The sequence below is a fragment of the Anolis sagrei genome, chromosome X (genome assembly GCF_037176765.1).
Source record: "Anolis sagrei isolate rAnoSag1 chromosome X, rAnoSag1.mat, whole genome shotgun sequence".
Taxonomy (NCBI): domain Eukaryota; kingdom Metazoa; phylum Chordata; class Lepidosauria; order Squamata; family Dactyloidae; genus Anolis; species Anolis sagrei.
The window spans coordinates 33,031,739-33,048,624 of NC_090034.1; the positions used below are offsets into that span (position 1 = coordinate 33,031,739).

The 16,886-nt window shown below is 44.2% G+C and overlaps 1 protein-coding gene across 4 annotated transcripts in view; it reads right to left on the minus strand.

Annotated features, from left to right (window-relative positions):
* Positions 1–2,502: 2,502 nt before the first annotated feature.
* Positions 2,503–16,886, minus strand: part of DGCR2 (DiGeorge syndrome critical region gene 2) — a 64,465-nt gene continuing 50,081 nt past the window's right edge. For all 4 annotated transcript variants that reach the window (XM_060785943.2, XM_067473148.1, XM_060785945.2 and 1 more), the window contains 3 exons: positions 11,399–11,551; positions 9,800–10,036; positions 2,503–8,633 (listed from right to left, as the gene is read on the minus strand). In XM_060785943.2, the coding sequence (XP_060641926.2) occupies positions 8,392–8,633; positions 9,800–10,036; positions 11,399–11,551 (632 nt within the window). In that variant the 3' untranslated portion in view covers positions 2,503–8,391. The remainder of the gene's footprint in view (positions 8,634–9,799; positions 10,037–11,398; positions 11,552–16,886) is intronic.

Genomic DNA, 16,886 nt, shown 5'->3' on the forward strand with positions numbered 1-16,886 from the left:
TGGCACAGGTTCCACAATAATAATAATATCATCATCATCATCATCATCATCATCATCATCATCATCATCATCATCATCATCACCATCATCATTTTCCTACACAGGTCAGAAATGTACAATGTTAATGCAAACCCCATGCATTGCTGTCCCATCCTTAGCCTTCTCCTTGCAGCCGCTGCCCTCTTCAGGAAGAACAGGGAAACTGCAGGAACTCTCCATGGTATCAAAATGCAATATGGGGCCAAGGCATACAAATCAAAGTTACAACAGCAAGAAAAGAAGTCAACGGGCAATGCACATGACAAGAATGCTCATATTTCACAATGGCAACTGTCGTCTGGCTCCAAAAATCTCTAATCCATTAGGATTCAATCTATACACATAATAAAAGTGAAAATATGTTTAAATGAGGCTGGAGTGTCCACTTACACGGACATGCTCCTGCCTCCACAAAGAGCAATAGCTCCCACTACTCAGGGGACACCAATGACCCTCCCTCCAATGACATTGTAGGTTATCGTGAGCACTGTAAACATGCCGCCCAAGCCCTGACAGTGTCCTCCACAAACACAAACCTACCCACCACCCAAGTGAAGGCTTTCATACGGGGACAATTTCATCCTAGATTTTATGTTTCCTCCACCACAGACATCCCAGTGTCTCTGACTCTCCTCATTGGTGTGGAATTTGCATGACCCCACCCACTGCCTCTCCCATAACCCTTTCTAATTATTTTCTATGGCACACAGCAAACAGAGGAATTGATCAGCAACTGAACACACTAGAAAGTTCTAGGGAGAATTCATCATGATTTTTAGGAGTTGTAGGTCCTGGGATGTATAGCTCACCTGCAATCTAAGAGCACTCTGAACTCCACTAATGATGAACCTGGAACTAACTTGGCACACAGAACCCCATGACTAACAAAACATACCAGAGGTCTTTGGATGGACTTATAGTTGTAGTTCATCTACATCCAGAGCGCACTATAAACCCAATGATGGATCTGGACCAAACTTGACATGCATACCCGATAGGCCCAAATTTGATTAGTGGTGGGTTTTGAGAGGAATTGGCCTGGACATTTTGGAGTTGCAGGTACTGGGAGGTCTTTGGGGAAAATTCACCTTGATTTGGGGGAGTTGCAGTTCACCTACATCCAGAGAACACTGTGAGCCCAAACACTGATGGATCTGGACCAAACTTGGCATACAGCGCCCACATGACAAAATGAACCTGCTGGAGAGATTTGAGGGGACTGACTCACCATGATGGGAGTTGTAGTTTACCCTACTACCAGAGAGAACACTGAACCCAACAGATGATGCATCTAGAGCAAACTTGCCCAGCATAACAAACTTTAAGTACTGAAGAAGTTTCTCTGGATTAACCTGGCATGAAGTGACTTGTAGTTTACCCACAATCTTATGCATTTTGTACACTTAAAAATGACTTTTTCAAATAACTTGGGCAATGCCAGGTACCCAAGCTAGTAGAAAAATAAAACCATCTTTTTCAATACCATGAGATCTCATCTCTTCTCTGCATCCATCAAATATTACAGTACTTTCCCGGAAGATATTCCAACAGTCCACAAATCTTTTCTGTTTAGGCCTAAGTCGAGGATGTGAAGAAGCTGTTCTTTATTTCCTTTGTAATGAGACAGATATTGATGAATTGATATATGGATGACAGCTACGTAGAAAGATGATAGATGAACAAAAGATGATTGATGGATTACAGATAGATAGATAGATAGATAGATAGATAGATAGATAGATAGATCGATAGTAGACTGATGATAGATAATAACTAGCTAGAAGATAGATAGGTAGATAGATGATGGCTGTACAACAAATGATTGATAAGACAGCTGGTATATGGATGAGATAGCTAGCTAGCTAGATGATAGGAAGATAGATGATAGATGGATTGACAGATATAGCTAGAAGATAGATAGGTAGATGATAGATTGACAAGAGATGATAGAGGAATGAAAACTAGATGACAGATGGATACATTAACAATAGCTAGCTAGACAAACAGACAATAGATGTATGATTGATAAATGATAGCTAGAATGATAGTAACCGTGTTTTCTGTTGTTTTCTGTTGTGTGTGCGAATCCTCACAAAAAAAAACTAAGCAGGCCAGAGATGGTCACTTTGAGTACCGTTTAAGACAGGAAAATGGGGTACAAAGGAGAAGAGAAACAAAGAAAAGAAAGAGGAAGAGAATGAGGAGAAAAAAGGAGGAAAGGAGGAAAAAGAGAAGGAGGAGGAAGAGAAGAAGCCGTAGTCAGCCAGAAAAGTTGGTGTACACCACCATGAATTCAATGATAAAATAAATTCAAGATGGAAATAAAAGAGTGTACAAGTTCTTTCCAATAAGCCGATCTGGTTTCACTCTGAAAATCAACTCTTGCACACTGCCAAAAGGTGCTGAAAGACCATGCCCTCCAAAGTTTGCCTTCTTAAAAAGATAAACAGACACCGCAACCGATTCCTCTTTACAGGACACAATTTATTTGGCATTTGGATGTCATATCTCTCACAGCATCTCAAGAAAAATAAAAGATTAGTGTCACCTCGTCCCCACCTTCCTCCACCTCCTCTCACATTTCCTTTTTAAAAAAGAAAGAAGAAACATTAAAACATAAAATGTCACAGGGACTGAATTAATTACAGTATCAAATTTCATCTCTACATATTATTCCATGGAATATCAAAATCTTTACTCTTTTTTTATTGTACACGCACAGCTACAGTTCAGTTCAGTCACAAATCAATGACCCTGGGAGGGGGGCAAGCAGCGTCCACAGACACAACCCTGATTGAAAGTGTTCGGGGGGGGGGGGGGGGAGAGAGAAAGGTTTACAAAAGTGAAGTCTTGTTGGTTGTCTTGCACAAGCACACAAACATACACACACAGACCTCCAAGCCATACAAAAATCCAGCATTCACTCCACAAAACTATGGAAACACCAACAAAACCTGGATGCAAGAAAGCTGCATGATGTCAAGTCAAATCATTGGTCCATCTAACTCTGTCCCATCTCCCTTGGCCCTTTCAGATGTTCTTGGAATACAGCATTGAGGTCCAAGACGAGTCAAGATGACCAAAGGGTAAGGACCATCGGTTGACTGGGGTGGGATGGAGAAGCTGTGACCAGATTTGGTTGAATTCCCATTTCCCAGACACCCTGTGGTGAAGGACAATGGGAACTGACCCTTCCCCTCATAATATACATGTAGGGTCATAAGCTCCTTGACCCTGATCTATGTTGACTGGCAACAGCTCTTATCAGGAGGCATCAAAATTCTAAACCTGGGCATTTTGATAGCCTTCACCACTCTTGGGTATCTCTGTACTGTTTCCTGGCAGTCAAGTGGATCACAATTATAATAATAATAAACTTTATTTTTAACCTGCCCTCTCTCCCTGAAGATCTGAACTGGATCTTCTAAGTGAAGAAATCACCCTGAGAGTGCAAAGGGACATAATCCATCTGGAAATTATCACTCTGATTAAGGTAATGTCATGATATCTATTACATGCTCTGAAAAAGTCTCCCTCTGTGCAGAATCCTGGCCACTGAGGATATACAGAATCAACATTTGGTAATGTGAAGTTCTGCTCTCTAAACCTAGGCCTTCTGGTTTCGTTTTTTTTATAGAGAGAACACATATCTAGACCTTTCTAGGTGTTCCAGCACAAGTCTATGGTTAACATTCACTGGAAGTTGACCAGTGAATGTGAAGAATCCAGAAATGCCTACAGAACTGTTCTCGCTAAGAATCTCTAGATCAGTGGTTCTCAACCTGTGGGTCCCCAGTTTTTTTGCCCTACAACTCCCAGAATTCCCAGGCACTGCACCTTTACAGCCAGTAGAAGTTGACCACAAAGACGAATTGGAGGCCCTACAAGGCCTAGACAAATGTTCTAAAAATCTCTAGGTCCTCAAGTACAAGTCTATATCCAATAGAAGTTAACCACAAAGTTGCACCAAAGAACCTATAAAGGCCTAGAGAAGTGTTTGAAGAATCTCGTAAGTCCTCTAGTGCAATTCCCTGGCCAGTTGAAGCTGACTATATAGTTGTGCTGGAAAATCTAGATATACTACCCAATTCCACAAATAATCAAATCCGCAAAAGTTAAACCCACAAATGTGAAGGCTCAACCATACTAAAATCCAACCCAATCGTTCAAAACGACATCCTTCAGGGGAAAGAAAAAGGCCTTCCTCCTTTCCTAGGACTCAGCCCCTAAGACTGCGCTCAAAGCACAGAGCAACCTTTTTTTTCCCCCCTCACTTCGGTTGTGTTTACTTTCGGGGGGCCAGCAAAGGACACTTTTCCCTCCATCTTTTTTGTATCCTTCTACATTCTACATTGTATCCTTCTACATTCATATGTTTATTAACCAATTTCAGGTCCCCATGCAGAGCAAAAGTTTGTCCCTACATTGGCATAAGACTATTCTTGGAGAGACTTTGGAGAAAGAGAATCTTAAAATGAGCAGACAAAATACTCCAAGAGACACAGTAAAATAGGTTGCTCCCAAGATGAACATCAATGTTCTAGAAACAGTGCTCACAATAGGAATGACACAACAGCTGGAATCCCATTAGAATACCCAACTACGGTAGACCCATTGAACCAATAGTGTTTGCCTAAGTGCTGTCTCACCATTCCTTGATTGATTCAATGGACCTACTCAAGGTTAACTTACAGGATTTCAGATGTACTGCTTTCGACAGTTGCACCCGAAGTTTGAGTAGTTTTATTCCAGTTATTGAGATGGTGGCTCCAAGATGAACCAATAAATACATTTATGGCTCCATGCAGTTACAAATAGTCCAAATCAAGAGATTTATGCAATGATACTGCCAAAGCTTCTCTGCTCAATCAACTGTTCTCTCACACACAGCGGCAAAACAATTTTTGAAGAAGATATGAAATGAAACTTGCAAAACCAATGGGAGTGCTTCCACGTAGCGGTTTTCTAGCCTAATGGTGATACCAAAATGGGGAGAAATGAGATGAACCTTTCTCATGATGTACTGACTAGAACTGGGATTTGATTCTATTTTGCAGTGCTATGCCATTACAAAGCAATGCACATAGATCTTGGGAGCTTGTCTGTCGGATCTTGGGGAAGGTAAGGTGATACAATACCCATTGCCATATACAACAGCTCTTCTAATCGATAGCCCTAAAACAGCCTCTTCAACATGCTAGCCCCCTACAACTCCCATCATCCCACACAGGGACAACTGCAGCCATAATTTAACACACCTGTGAGGTGCCAGGTTAGGGCAAGGATAGTGTAAAATTGTGTCAAAATTCGTTTATGGGAAGCACAGTCTCAAATCCTCTGCAGTTATGACATTTAAGAAAACCACAGAGAAAAATGAACTTCAGCAGAACAAAATTCAGTAAGGGATAGATCTGGTATGAAGGCTAGAGCTTCACAAAGTTACTTTCTTGGATTATAATTCTCAGATTCCCCGTCAGCATGTGTACTGGCAGAATTGGCTGGGGATTGATAGTGTCCCGTCCCCCCACCCCCAAGTAATGTTTCCAAGCCCTGTTCAAAAATATTATGGGCCAGCTGATTGTTTGCCCTATGCTTCCACACAATACTGGTCATACAACTGAGTCCAAGAGCCAGCTCTGCAGCCTGGAGCATTTCTCAGCTCACATTCTGGTTGCGCTTCCTTAGGATAGCAAACAATAGCGTACACTTCCCATACTCTCTCATTCTCTCTTATGCACACATTCCCACCTATAAAACTAAAGAAATAAGTCAGTACATACAATGTATAAAACTTATGAGTGTGCTAAAAACGCACATAACCCGCTTTTATTTTGTGTTTCATCCTTCAGGTGTACTCCATATCAGATGCCAAACCGGCACCTCCACCTGCAACAGAGCTCACCACTCCAAGGCAAAAGCAGCAGCGAGACTTCCAGACAAAGGATACCATCTTTTGCCACTCATGATTCAGGAGAGACAGGGTCTGGTTTGCCTTCAGGGTCATGTTGCAATTTCTCCTGCCATCCGGAGGACAGAGATTCCTGTGTGCCAAGACCTTGCGACAGCAACTCATTTGGCTGCTGTGGCGTCTTCCCTCAGGATCCTAAGTAACAAGGGTGAGCGCCTGTCAGGCTCCAAGTTCTTTTGGACTACAACTCCCATAATCCCCCACCACTGGAAATTATGGTCTAGGGCTAAGGAGAGGTGCAATCCCAAGGGGCCTTAATGGCAGAGGTTGCCTTCCCCAACCCCATTTTCCAAGACTTCTACAGAGCTCTCTCCTGAGAGTCTCTAGGCTAAAGGAGAAGAGAAATTGGGTGATTCTACCAGATGCCCAAGAGCTCTGTCTGCCAGAGCTCACAAGACAATGAATTTCATAGCAGTGATGTGTTTAGGTCTGCTGCATGAGAATATTGCCTCCCGCAGCTTTACGATTGTTTGCAACTGATTATCATGGGGCCATTTGAACCTCCAGAGCAGTTCTAGGCCAATTTAGGTCAATGATCCATTTCATTAAATCTGACCAATAGTTTCTCTCTAGGGTTTCGGGGCAAGAGGGCTTCCTCAACCCGCAAGGTCCAATTCGAGGATCGTCTGCATGCTGAGCTGCAGCCCTGTCCCTGAGCTACAGCCCTACTTCCCAAAACACAGCCTGTGTGTGTGGGTAAATCCCAATTCTGCAGGTCAACCATCTGCCAACATTGTCTACGGAAAGATACAGGTAGAGAGGGAAGAAAACCAAATTTCAACGAAACGGGAAGGCATCCTGATGAATTTGGTATTGAACGAGCTCAGTTGCCAAATGAATGAGCCAAAGTGGCCTCACAGCTCCATACCACCACCATTAATGTTTCTTTCCTGTCCCTCGAGGCTATTTGCCTTTCATAAGGCAACAGGATCACATGAACCAAGGAGGAGTCAAACCTTCACAAGCAATCCCTGGCCACACTCCCTGACTGACAAAACAGGCGAGCGGTGAGGAAATGCCTCCCAATTCGATTTGGAATCTGTCAAGTATTTACACACTTTCCCAGGGAGAGAAAAAAGATCCCCTTTCATTCCAACCAGAGATAAACTTCTCGGGGGGGGGGGGGGGGGGATGACATTTAACCTGGAACATAACTGAGAATTACTAGTCGCAAACATTTCATATTCCCACAACTAATAAAAACAATGAGTTGCTAGCTTCATCAAGGCGGAAAAGAAGGAGGATAAAAGAAAGCCACCTGGGAGTTGAATCCCAGCTTGCAGTGACAACAGTGACAATTTATTAAGCCCAAGATCCACAACTGTGTCACCCCAAACCAGCACTGTTTGTCTGCCTGCTGAGTCCTACAATGATCGTTTAAGGCTTTAACACCCATATCGCCGCTTGAAATGAAAACCAGAATGAATAGGGAAAGAGGAATGACCCAGATACAACTGCACTGACGAACCTTTGCTCCTCCATCTTGCCTCTCAAGAGATGAGAAAGATCCCAACACATCTCTTTCCCAAACCCCAGTACCTAAAAGCATGCGACGCCTGTCATGAGCCCGCATCATATTGTGAGTCACAGATTTGGAACCATTCCAGCACAAGAGTTGCATGTTTTACAGCTAAACCAGTAAATCAGTAGCTCCAAGTGCAGGGCTTAGTACCAAATGTTTCACAAACCCCTTCACACACTCAGCATCCTGATTCCAAGGCAGCATCAGAAACAAAATGAAGATTTAAAAGTGTGTCCCATGCTCTTTTCCTCTTCTTTGAGTTTCTATCAGCCAAGGATCTTGCTTCCATTCAAAGGGGCAACCAGCAGAACCAATGTCCTTCGCTGTCAAGAAAGGAACACAACAGGTTGTGGGACAGCAAATGATTTTACAGCAGTTGGCCAATTCGTACCTTTCTTCTCAGTACCTGCTTTCTCCCAGATCCAAAGCGCTCCAAAATCCCAAACGTCCGTCACAAGGCCTTTCTATTCCACAATTTACAAGGGGAGAGGACAGACAACAAGAAAACCATCCATGCTTTTTTCCTCTTTAAAAATGAAAAAATGACTTAAAAAAAATAATTTTCTGCTCTTTTTCCAGAACCAGTAGAAAAAGGGCAGCTTTTACAATCTTTTTTGTTTTTTCCCAAGAGGGCAACCGAACCAGGATGGAAAATGACAGCAAATCGCCAGGAGGCACAAATCTAGACTAGAACATAAAACTAGTGTTCCAAAATTGAAGTAGCTGAGCTTATTTCTGACGTTCGAGTCCACTGACGAGTGTCCACCTGTAACTCGGGTGTGCAAACCGTTGCTCAATTATCATCACCTTTTTTTTTATTTCTGACCGGCAGTAAGGGTTCTTGTTTCTCACGTAATTTCCTTTATACAATGGTATTTAGAGAACAGTGACTGTGGCGGCTGCCCGCGAGGGTCTCTGCCGGTGTGCTTTCACTTAAGGGCGTGTCAGGAGGGACAAGAAGGGTACTACTGTCAGCAGAGTTTTCCAGCTCAACTGGGGAAGGGCCCACCGAAGGAGGGGGAGACTCTTCTGCCAGCGGGGAAGAGGCGTCACCGCTTCCAAGTGCCAACGGATTGTTTGGCCCAGTCTGGGAATGGACTCCATCTAAAAAAAGAGAGAAAGGCAGGGAGGAATCAAGCCTGAGACGCAATGCAAGTGACCCCATAAGTCATCATTTCATTCCAATATTGCTTTATTAGCTGGGTCAGGCTTCCCCAAGGTAGGTGTTTTCCAGATGATTGGGACAATAACTGGATCTTTGAGAAAAGGGACTTTCTGGACTACAACACCACCTAGAGGATTCTAGGGGTTGTAATTCAATGATAACTTTTCCAAAGTTCTGACTACAGCTGGCATCAGGCCCAGCAAAGAGAGATGACAGTGACAGATAACCTAGAAGTTACCGAGTGGAGCAAGATTGGCTCACGTCTACTCTCAGAGCATCCCTACAGAAGGGATGTGCCTGTGTTTTCCCTATGTTGGGAAACCTGAGACTGGGACACAAATGATGCTCATACACAACAAGAAAAAACCTCTGGCACTTTGAGATTGTAAACAGTGAAGTCAGAGGGCAATGGAATCCAGAAAATGTTGACCCTGACCATTCTATCACTGACACTGTCCTGTTAACAGAGGCCAGAGGACAAGTTCCTCAAAACCGGTTGCAGCCCAAAACAGCCTCAAAACTGGCCTCAATACCTCTGTTTTCCTCAGTGATCACTCTCTAAATCAGTGGTTCTCAACTTGGGGTCCCCAGATGTTTTTGGCCTTCAACTCCCAGAAATCCTAACAGCTGGTAAACTGGCTGGGATTTCTGGGAGTTGTAGGCCAACAACATCTGGGGACCCACAGGTTGAGAACCACTGCTCTAAATGCTAGCAGGAATTGACATCGCCATTTTGAGAAGGTCCGCAGAAGAAAACAGAGTTCTTTAGGGATAGCACAAAGTCCTGGAATGTTTGTGGAAGCATTTTCATGATTTTGGGGTACCATTTGCTTGACCAGTGTCCCACATTTTGAAAAGTGTGGGGTTGAAGATCATTGAGGGACCAGTGAAGGATTTCAGGGCCCACAAAATGGGGTATAAGGACTGTACTCAGACCTTAGGCTACACCATACCCTTTCCTGCCCTAGAATAGAACCAGGATGTTTGGGTTGGTTACCAGCCACAGTTCTGTGAATAGCCAGTTTCTGTCCTGGAATTGTCACTGCCAGGGGCCCCTGTATTGAAAGCACTACAAAACTAGGAGGACAACACAGTGATTAAGTACCTTGTGGAGAACAAAGAATGTTGTCGGGGTTGATAGAAGCCTCATAAGGGGGAGGCGGATCATCTGGATGCTGGATATCCGGATATTTGTAAGCTGTGTAGGGAGGAGGCGGGTCGTGGAAGTGAAACGCTCCGCCTTCTCCGTCATCCGAAAGATGCAGTGGCGTCAGTCCAGTTCCAAAACCATCGGGGCCATAATCAAAGCCAGGCATCCTACGACCCAAGTTGAAGTGATGCACTATGGAGGGGACGACACACACATAACCCAAAATGCATTATGAAGCATAGCCTTTTGTTAAATGTTCCATGCCTGGGGTCACATTTACATGGTTCAAACACAGCATCAAGCCAGGCCTTGGTCTGCTGAATCATATATCTGACCCTGAACACAAGCAGCAACCCACAATCCGAAGCAATGGCGTGTTTCTGGTTTACAAACCCTTATATGTTTAAATGATCGTTTGTTGTTACAGATAAAAACAGAACTATGGCTTGTTTCCCAGGTACCCACAATGAAGAGAAAGATGACAAAAGGGGGAAGGAGGGGGGAAAAGACTGCAAATAGGGAGGAAAACTTATGGTTTGGTTGATGATCTGGAACTCAATTCAGTCCTTCACACACACACACACTTCCACTTATCTGAAAAAAAATCTTTCTTCAACCTTCTAGAGTTTAGTAGTATAATGTAACATCAGAAGGGGAGAAGTTTAACTGCTATTGATTTGGAAAGTGGGTATCAAAAAACCCTTGCTGATTTATTCCAAACCACCTTGCCAACTACCCATAGATCTAAAGCTACCTTTTGTGTACCATGTGTAGCTACCATTACAGTGAATTCCATCTCTCAGTAAGAACTCATTCCTGGAAATTACAAACCCAGTCCAATTGTTCACAGCACTGGCTTTCCAAGACTCTTCCATGCTTTCTTACCTGACAGACTATATCTCCTGATATGAGTATGTCTTGATATTTAGGCCTCGCAGGGAAGGCTCTGTTTTGGTCCCACCACTTTCTTAGGGAAATCTGGTAAGGACACAGATATGGGATCTCCCTGTTCTCTTTCTGCTGGCAGGCAAAAATTGTGCACTTATCCAGACACAATTAACTAGCAACTGCAGATCTTTCAACTTGAGTGTGCTGAATTTATAAACTGGATATTATGTTAAACTACCTTTTAAACAACTTTGAATATTTTTTTAATATGATGGTGTATTAAATTTATAACCTTTTGTATTATTCATTATTTTGTTTTAACTTGTATTGTTTTAACTTGTATCGTGAACTATCTTGGATACCATATGGGAGGAAAGGCGGGGTGTAAAATAAGCAAACATCTTTATTTCAGCAGCCTTCCTTCCTGGGGGGTAAAGTCTGAAACAAAATACCTTTTCTGCTTGGACCTTCATCGCTGCTCAAAACTCTTAATTTCCCAGCCAAACCTGCACTCAAAAAGATTCACCTCTACTGTGTAGAGGGGTCGGCTCAGAAGTGGGGCCAATGGGGTCAACCTCATTCTCCCCATAGCTCAACCCTAATCACAGGGATGGGGCTGGGTTAGGGTTAGGGTTAGGATATGGCCTAAGAACAAGGGCTGCTTACGGTTGGCTCCAATCAAGGACTCTATGCGCTCCCGGCGTCTCTGCCGCAATCGGTGGACCATAAAGAGCAACAGGGATAAAATAAGGAAAGAGGAGATGCAGCTCACAATAAGACGCATGCCGCTTGCCATGGAGTCAAATAAGCTGTTTCCATCTGCAAAAGGAAACCAATGGAGAAAGTGAGAGCAAGCAAAGCCATTCCATGAATGCAACAAAATCAGGCCAGGTTGGCACTCTTTGGATACTTGGGGCTACAACTCTCAGCCTCCCTGGGCATGTTAAGTGAGGCCAGTAGCAGCTGGAAAACTAAAATAGACCAGAGAAGAAGCAGAAACCAAGTGACTTGCATCCAAAACAGAAGAGGTTTTACTCTGGGACTGCTCTTCAGTTCTTAGACTTGCTACAAATGAGCTGCACCTCACAAAGGCTGAGAAGAATGCCTTTAGTAGTAACCTGGGTAGTCTGATCAATTTTAATATGCATTTCATCCGTAGATTTTAACTTATATTTTTATTCTGCATTTTAATAATGTTTTATCTTTTATGTTGTACCCCACACATCGAGCCACAGGGACAGGTAGGTAATAAATTTGTTGTTATGAGACACAAAGGAGAGCTCCTCTAGAAGATCTCAGCTTTCAGAAAGGCATCTCAAGAAAGGCACTCTTTCAAAATACTGAGGTCCCAAACTGTCTAGGGCTTTACATCTCATGATTAGCTCCTTCAATCGAGACCTGAAGAATCCTGGCAGTCTGTTCAAATTCATTAAAATCCACATTATGTGATTTTCATATGACATTCCTGTCAGCAGTTGAGCAGTGAATTTCTGCACTTACTATAGTTTCTGAGTCATCTTCAATAGCAGTCTCCCATCGCAGTTTTATTTTTTCAGATGAAATTGCAACAGAGATTCTCAAAGAGAACCAGAACAGACACAGGCTGTCCACTCAAACATTTCCAGGGCTAATAAAATATGGCATCTAGTAAGCTAGATAGAAAAGCACCCAGGGTGGAATCCAATTTTAGTACAGACGAAGATCAATGCACCTTACGTCAATGGCGAGTAACAAGTCCCATGCATTTCGATGAGCCTTTTGTACATGGGACTCAAATTGGTTTTAGCATCTCCAAGAAGTTCAGATCAAAGCAATGCTCTGAAACTGCACATCCAAGTCCCAGCTGCAGCTCTAGTTTGGGCAGAGGTGCCATTTTTCTTATGCATGAAAAAACCATATTTATTTATTTGCACCATTTATATGCCGCCCGAAGGGGACTCAGAGCGGCTTACAAGGGGGGCCAGGAAGGCAGTTCCACCTTGTCTCCTGCACTATACTAATAATATAATATAATATATTGTATATACATGTAATATTTATAATATTGTGTTATACAATATAATACTACTAATAATAATAATACAATATTATAATTATATATTTTGTATTACATATAATATTACTAATATTACAATATAATGGTATAGTACAATATAGTAATATATAATACTGATATTATGCTATGCTAATAATATATTGTATGTGTATATATATTATATTATTAGCATAGCATAGTATCAGTATTATATATTACTATATTGTACTATACCATTATATTGTAATATTATTAGTAATATTACATGTAATAAAAATATATAATTATAATATTGCATTATTATTATTATTAGTAGTAGTAGTATATTGTATAACATTATAAGTATTATATGTATATACAATATATTATATATTATTAGTATAGCACAGGAGACAAGGTGGAACTGCCTTCCTGGCCCCCTCTCTCTTCACTCTGGCCTAGAGCAGGAGTTGGTGCTGGGGGGAGGGGCTCCCAACTTGATGGCATATCCCATGCAAGGGATGGGGACGGAGCAGGGAGAATGAGGGTACAGATAGGATCTTATTGCAGGGTTTGAAAGGCAAAAGATAATAATAATAATAATAATAATAATAATAATAATAATAATACTTTCTTTATACCCCGCCTCCATCTCCCCCAAGGGGACTCGGGGCAGCTTACATAAGGCCACGCCCATCAATACAGTAAAACACAATATAAACACAAAAACACAACAAAAAATCAAAAAAATAAATTACATAAGATGCAAAACCCATATAAGTAAACAACACAGCAGCATAAAATCAAACAGTAAAACACAGATGATCACACTGAGCAGGGCCAATTTCAAGGATAAAATTTTAAAACACTGGGAGATAGGACAACGTAAAAACCAGGGAGGGGATCCGAGGATGAGGTAGGATTTAATTGCACAAACCATAAAATAAAGCGCTTCTGAGGTCATTTTATGCAGAGTTTGGTCAGGGAGTATCTTACATTCAATCATTGAAGGCCCATTGGAATAACCGAGTTTTCAGGCTCCTCCTGAAGACTGCCAGAGTGGGGGCTTGCCTAATATCTCTGGGGAGCGAATTCCAGAGTTGGGGGGCCAACACAGAGAAGGCCCTCTCTCTCGTCCCCACAAATTGTGCTTGCGATGAGGGCGGGAGAGAGAGAAGAGCCTCTCTGGAAGACTGAAGAGGTCGTGTAGGTTCATAGACGGAAATGCAGTCATGCAGATAGGCGGGTCCCAAACTGTTCGGGGCTTTGTAGGTCAAAACCTGCTTCTTGAATTGGGACTGGAAAATAAACGACAGCCAATGGAACTCCTTAAACAGGAGGGTTGACCACTCTCTGTAATTCGCACCAGTTAGTAATCTGGCTGCCGCTCGTTGGACCAATTGGAGTTTCCGGGCCGTCTTCAACGGCAGCCCCACGTAGAGCGCATTGCAATCGTCCAATCTAGAGGGAACTAAGGCGTGGACCACTGTGGCCAAATCCGACTTCACGAGGTACCCTCCCAGCCACCGCCGACGCCTGAGCTTCAAGCATCAGCGCTGAATCTAGGAGGACACCCAAGCTGTGGCTCTGTGATTTCAGGGGGAGTGCAACCCCATCAAGCAAAGGTTTCCACCCTATACCTCAATCCGGCCTACGATTGACCTGGAGGACCTCTGTCTTGTCAAGATTGATCCTTAGCTTATTCATCCTCATCCAGACCATCACAGCAGTCAGGCACTCGTCCAGCACCTGAGGGGTTTCCTTGGCATTAGGTGGAAAGGAGTAGTAAAGCTGGGTGTCATCCGCATAGAGATGGCACCAAACTCCAAAACTCCGGATGACCTCTCCCAGCGGTTTCATGTAGATGTTAAAAAGCATGGGGGACAGAATGGAACCTTGCGGGACCCCACAGGTCAAAGGCCAGGGGTCCAAGCAGGTGTCCCCCAGCTTCACCATCTGGGAGCGGCCTTCCAGGAAGGACCGGAGCCACGACAGAGCCATGCCCCTGAGACCCATCCCGGAGAGCCGGCCCAGAAGGATACCATGGTCGATGGTATCGAAAGCCGCTGAGATGTCCAAGAGAACCAGCAGGGTCACACTCCCCCTGTCCAGCTCCCTGCGGAGGTCATCCACCAAGGCGACCAAAGCCGTCTTGGTACCGTGACCAGGCCTAAACCCAGACTGTGACTGATCTAGAAAATCAGTGTCTTCTAGGAATCCCTAGAGCTGCGAGACGACCACCCGCTCCTGCACCTTGCCCAAAAAGGGAAGGTTAGAGATTGGCCTATAATTATTCAGAACCGTAGGGTCAAGGGAGATCTTCTTCAGGATTGGTCTCACCACTGCCTGCTTCAGACCAGATGGAAATTTCCCCTGAGCCAATGATGCATTAATAATCGGCACCAATCAATCTAATAACCCACCTCTGGCCGCTTTGATTAGCCAGGAAGAGCAAGTATCCAGAGCCGATGTGGTCACTCTCACAGCTCCCAGGACCCCATCCACGTCATCAGGACAAACAAACCGGAAAGAATCCCACAAGATCGGACCGACAGATGCCTCGGTTACCTCTTCTGACATTGCATTTAAACTGGAGTCAGGCTCGAGGCGAATCTGAGCAACTTTAACTGCAAAATGGTGCGCGAACTCGCAGCACCAAGTTGGCGAGTCCTCGGGGCTCTCCGACAACCTGAAACAACTCAGAAGGTCTATTGGATGCAGACGCTATGTAGGCAGTCGAGAAGGTCTTCCTGGCTGTCCACAAATCTTGGTCGGAAACACCCCGAAATTTCTTCCAGATGCACTCTAGGCTCCTTCTCGTGCACTTCATCTTGGCCAAATCCTCAGTAAACCATAGAGTTGGCCTAACTGCGCAATGAGAGGGGACATTCGGGGACAATCGTGTCAATCACTCTAGCCATCTCGCTATTATAGTGATCAACTAGGATGTCAACAGGATCATCAGCCTCCATGACAGGAAGAACCCCAAGAGTCCTCAGAAATCCATCCGGATCCATCAGTCTCCTGGGGCGGACATCTTAGTGGGTCCACCACCCCTGCAGAGGTTAGAGGTCACAGTGAGCCTAAACCTGATTAGGTGATGGTCAGACCATGACAATGGAAGAATGTTTTGCTCTTCCACCCTGACCACTCCGCTGTCCACAGTAAAAACTAGGTCAAGTGTATGTCCAGCCTGATGGGTGGGTCCAGATATTACTTGTGATAGCCCCATGGCCGTCATAGCAACCATGAAATCTTGAGCCACTCCTGTTAACGTGGTCTCTGCATGAATGTTAAAGTCTCCCAGCACAACCAAATGCTGGGAGACCAGGGCCAAATTAGAGACCACGTCTGCTAGCTCTGGCAGGGAGACTGCTGTGTCGTGCGGTGCATGGTACACCAGCAGAATCCAAAAGCTATCAAGGGTTCCCAACCTCAGGTGGACACACTCAAACCCAGAGGACTGTGGCACAGTGCACCTGATCACAGAGATGGACTGCTGAAAGACCACCGCGACCCCTCCTCCCCGCCCCCCAGATCTAGCCTGCTGGTGCACCCCAAAGCCCAGTGGGCACGGCTGGGTGAGATTTAATCTGCCCAGCTCATCCAACCAGGTCTTGGTGATGCAAGCCAGATCTGCCCCAACATCCAGGATCAAGTCCTGGATAACCGATGTTTTACCATTGACGGATCTGGCATTTACCAGCAGGGTCTTAAGTCCAGGGGGTCTGTCATGGAGACTACCGCGCCCAACCTTCTCCAGGGTCGCAAGGCCTCTACTGCGCTTTTCCCAAGGATGATTTCGGTGACCAACATTCCTCCTCCCCCACACAACCTCAATGGTGCCCCCCCATCCAACCCCCCCCTCCCCCTGGGAAATAGGCTTGCTAGAACTAGCATACTGAGGGGCTATTCAACCCTCCAGTGATGGGACGCTACATTGTAATTTGTTTTGGCTGGCAGTTGGGGATATTTCCAATGACACAAAAGATGTGGTTTTAAGCTGGACAGAGAAAAATTGGGAAGTCAATCAAGAGAACTAAAGTGGAGCTGTTGTACTTCAGACACCTAGTTCCATACGCCTGAAAAAAAATAAGCTAAGGGCAAAAGGGAGGTGGAGAGAGATACAACTAAGACCTT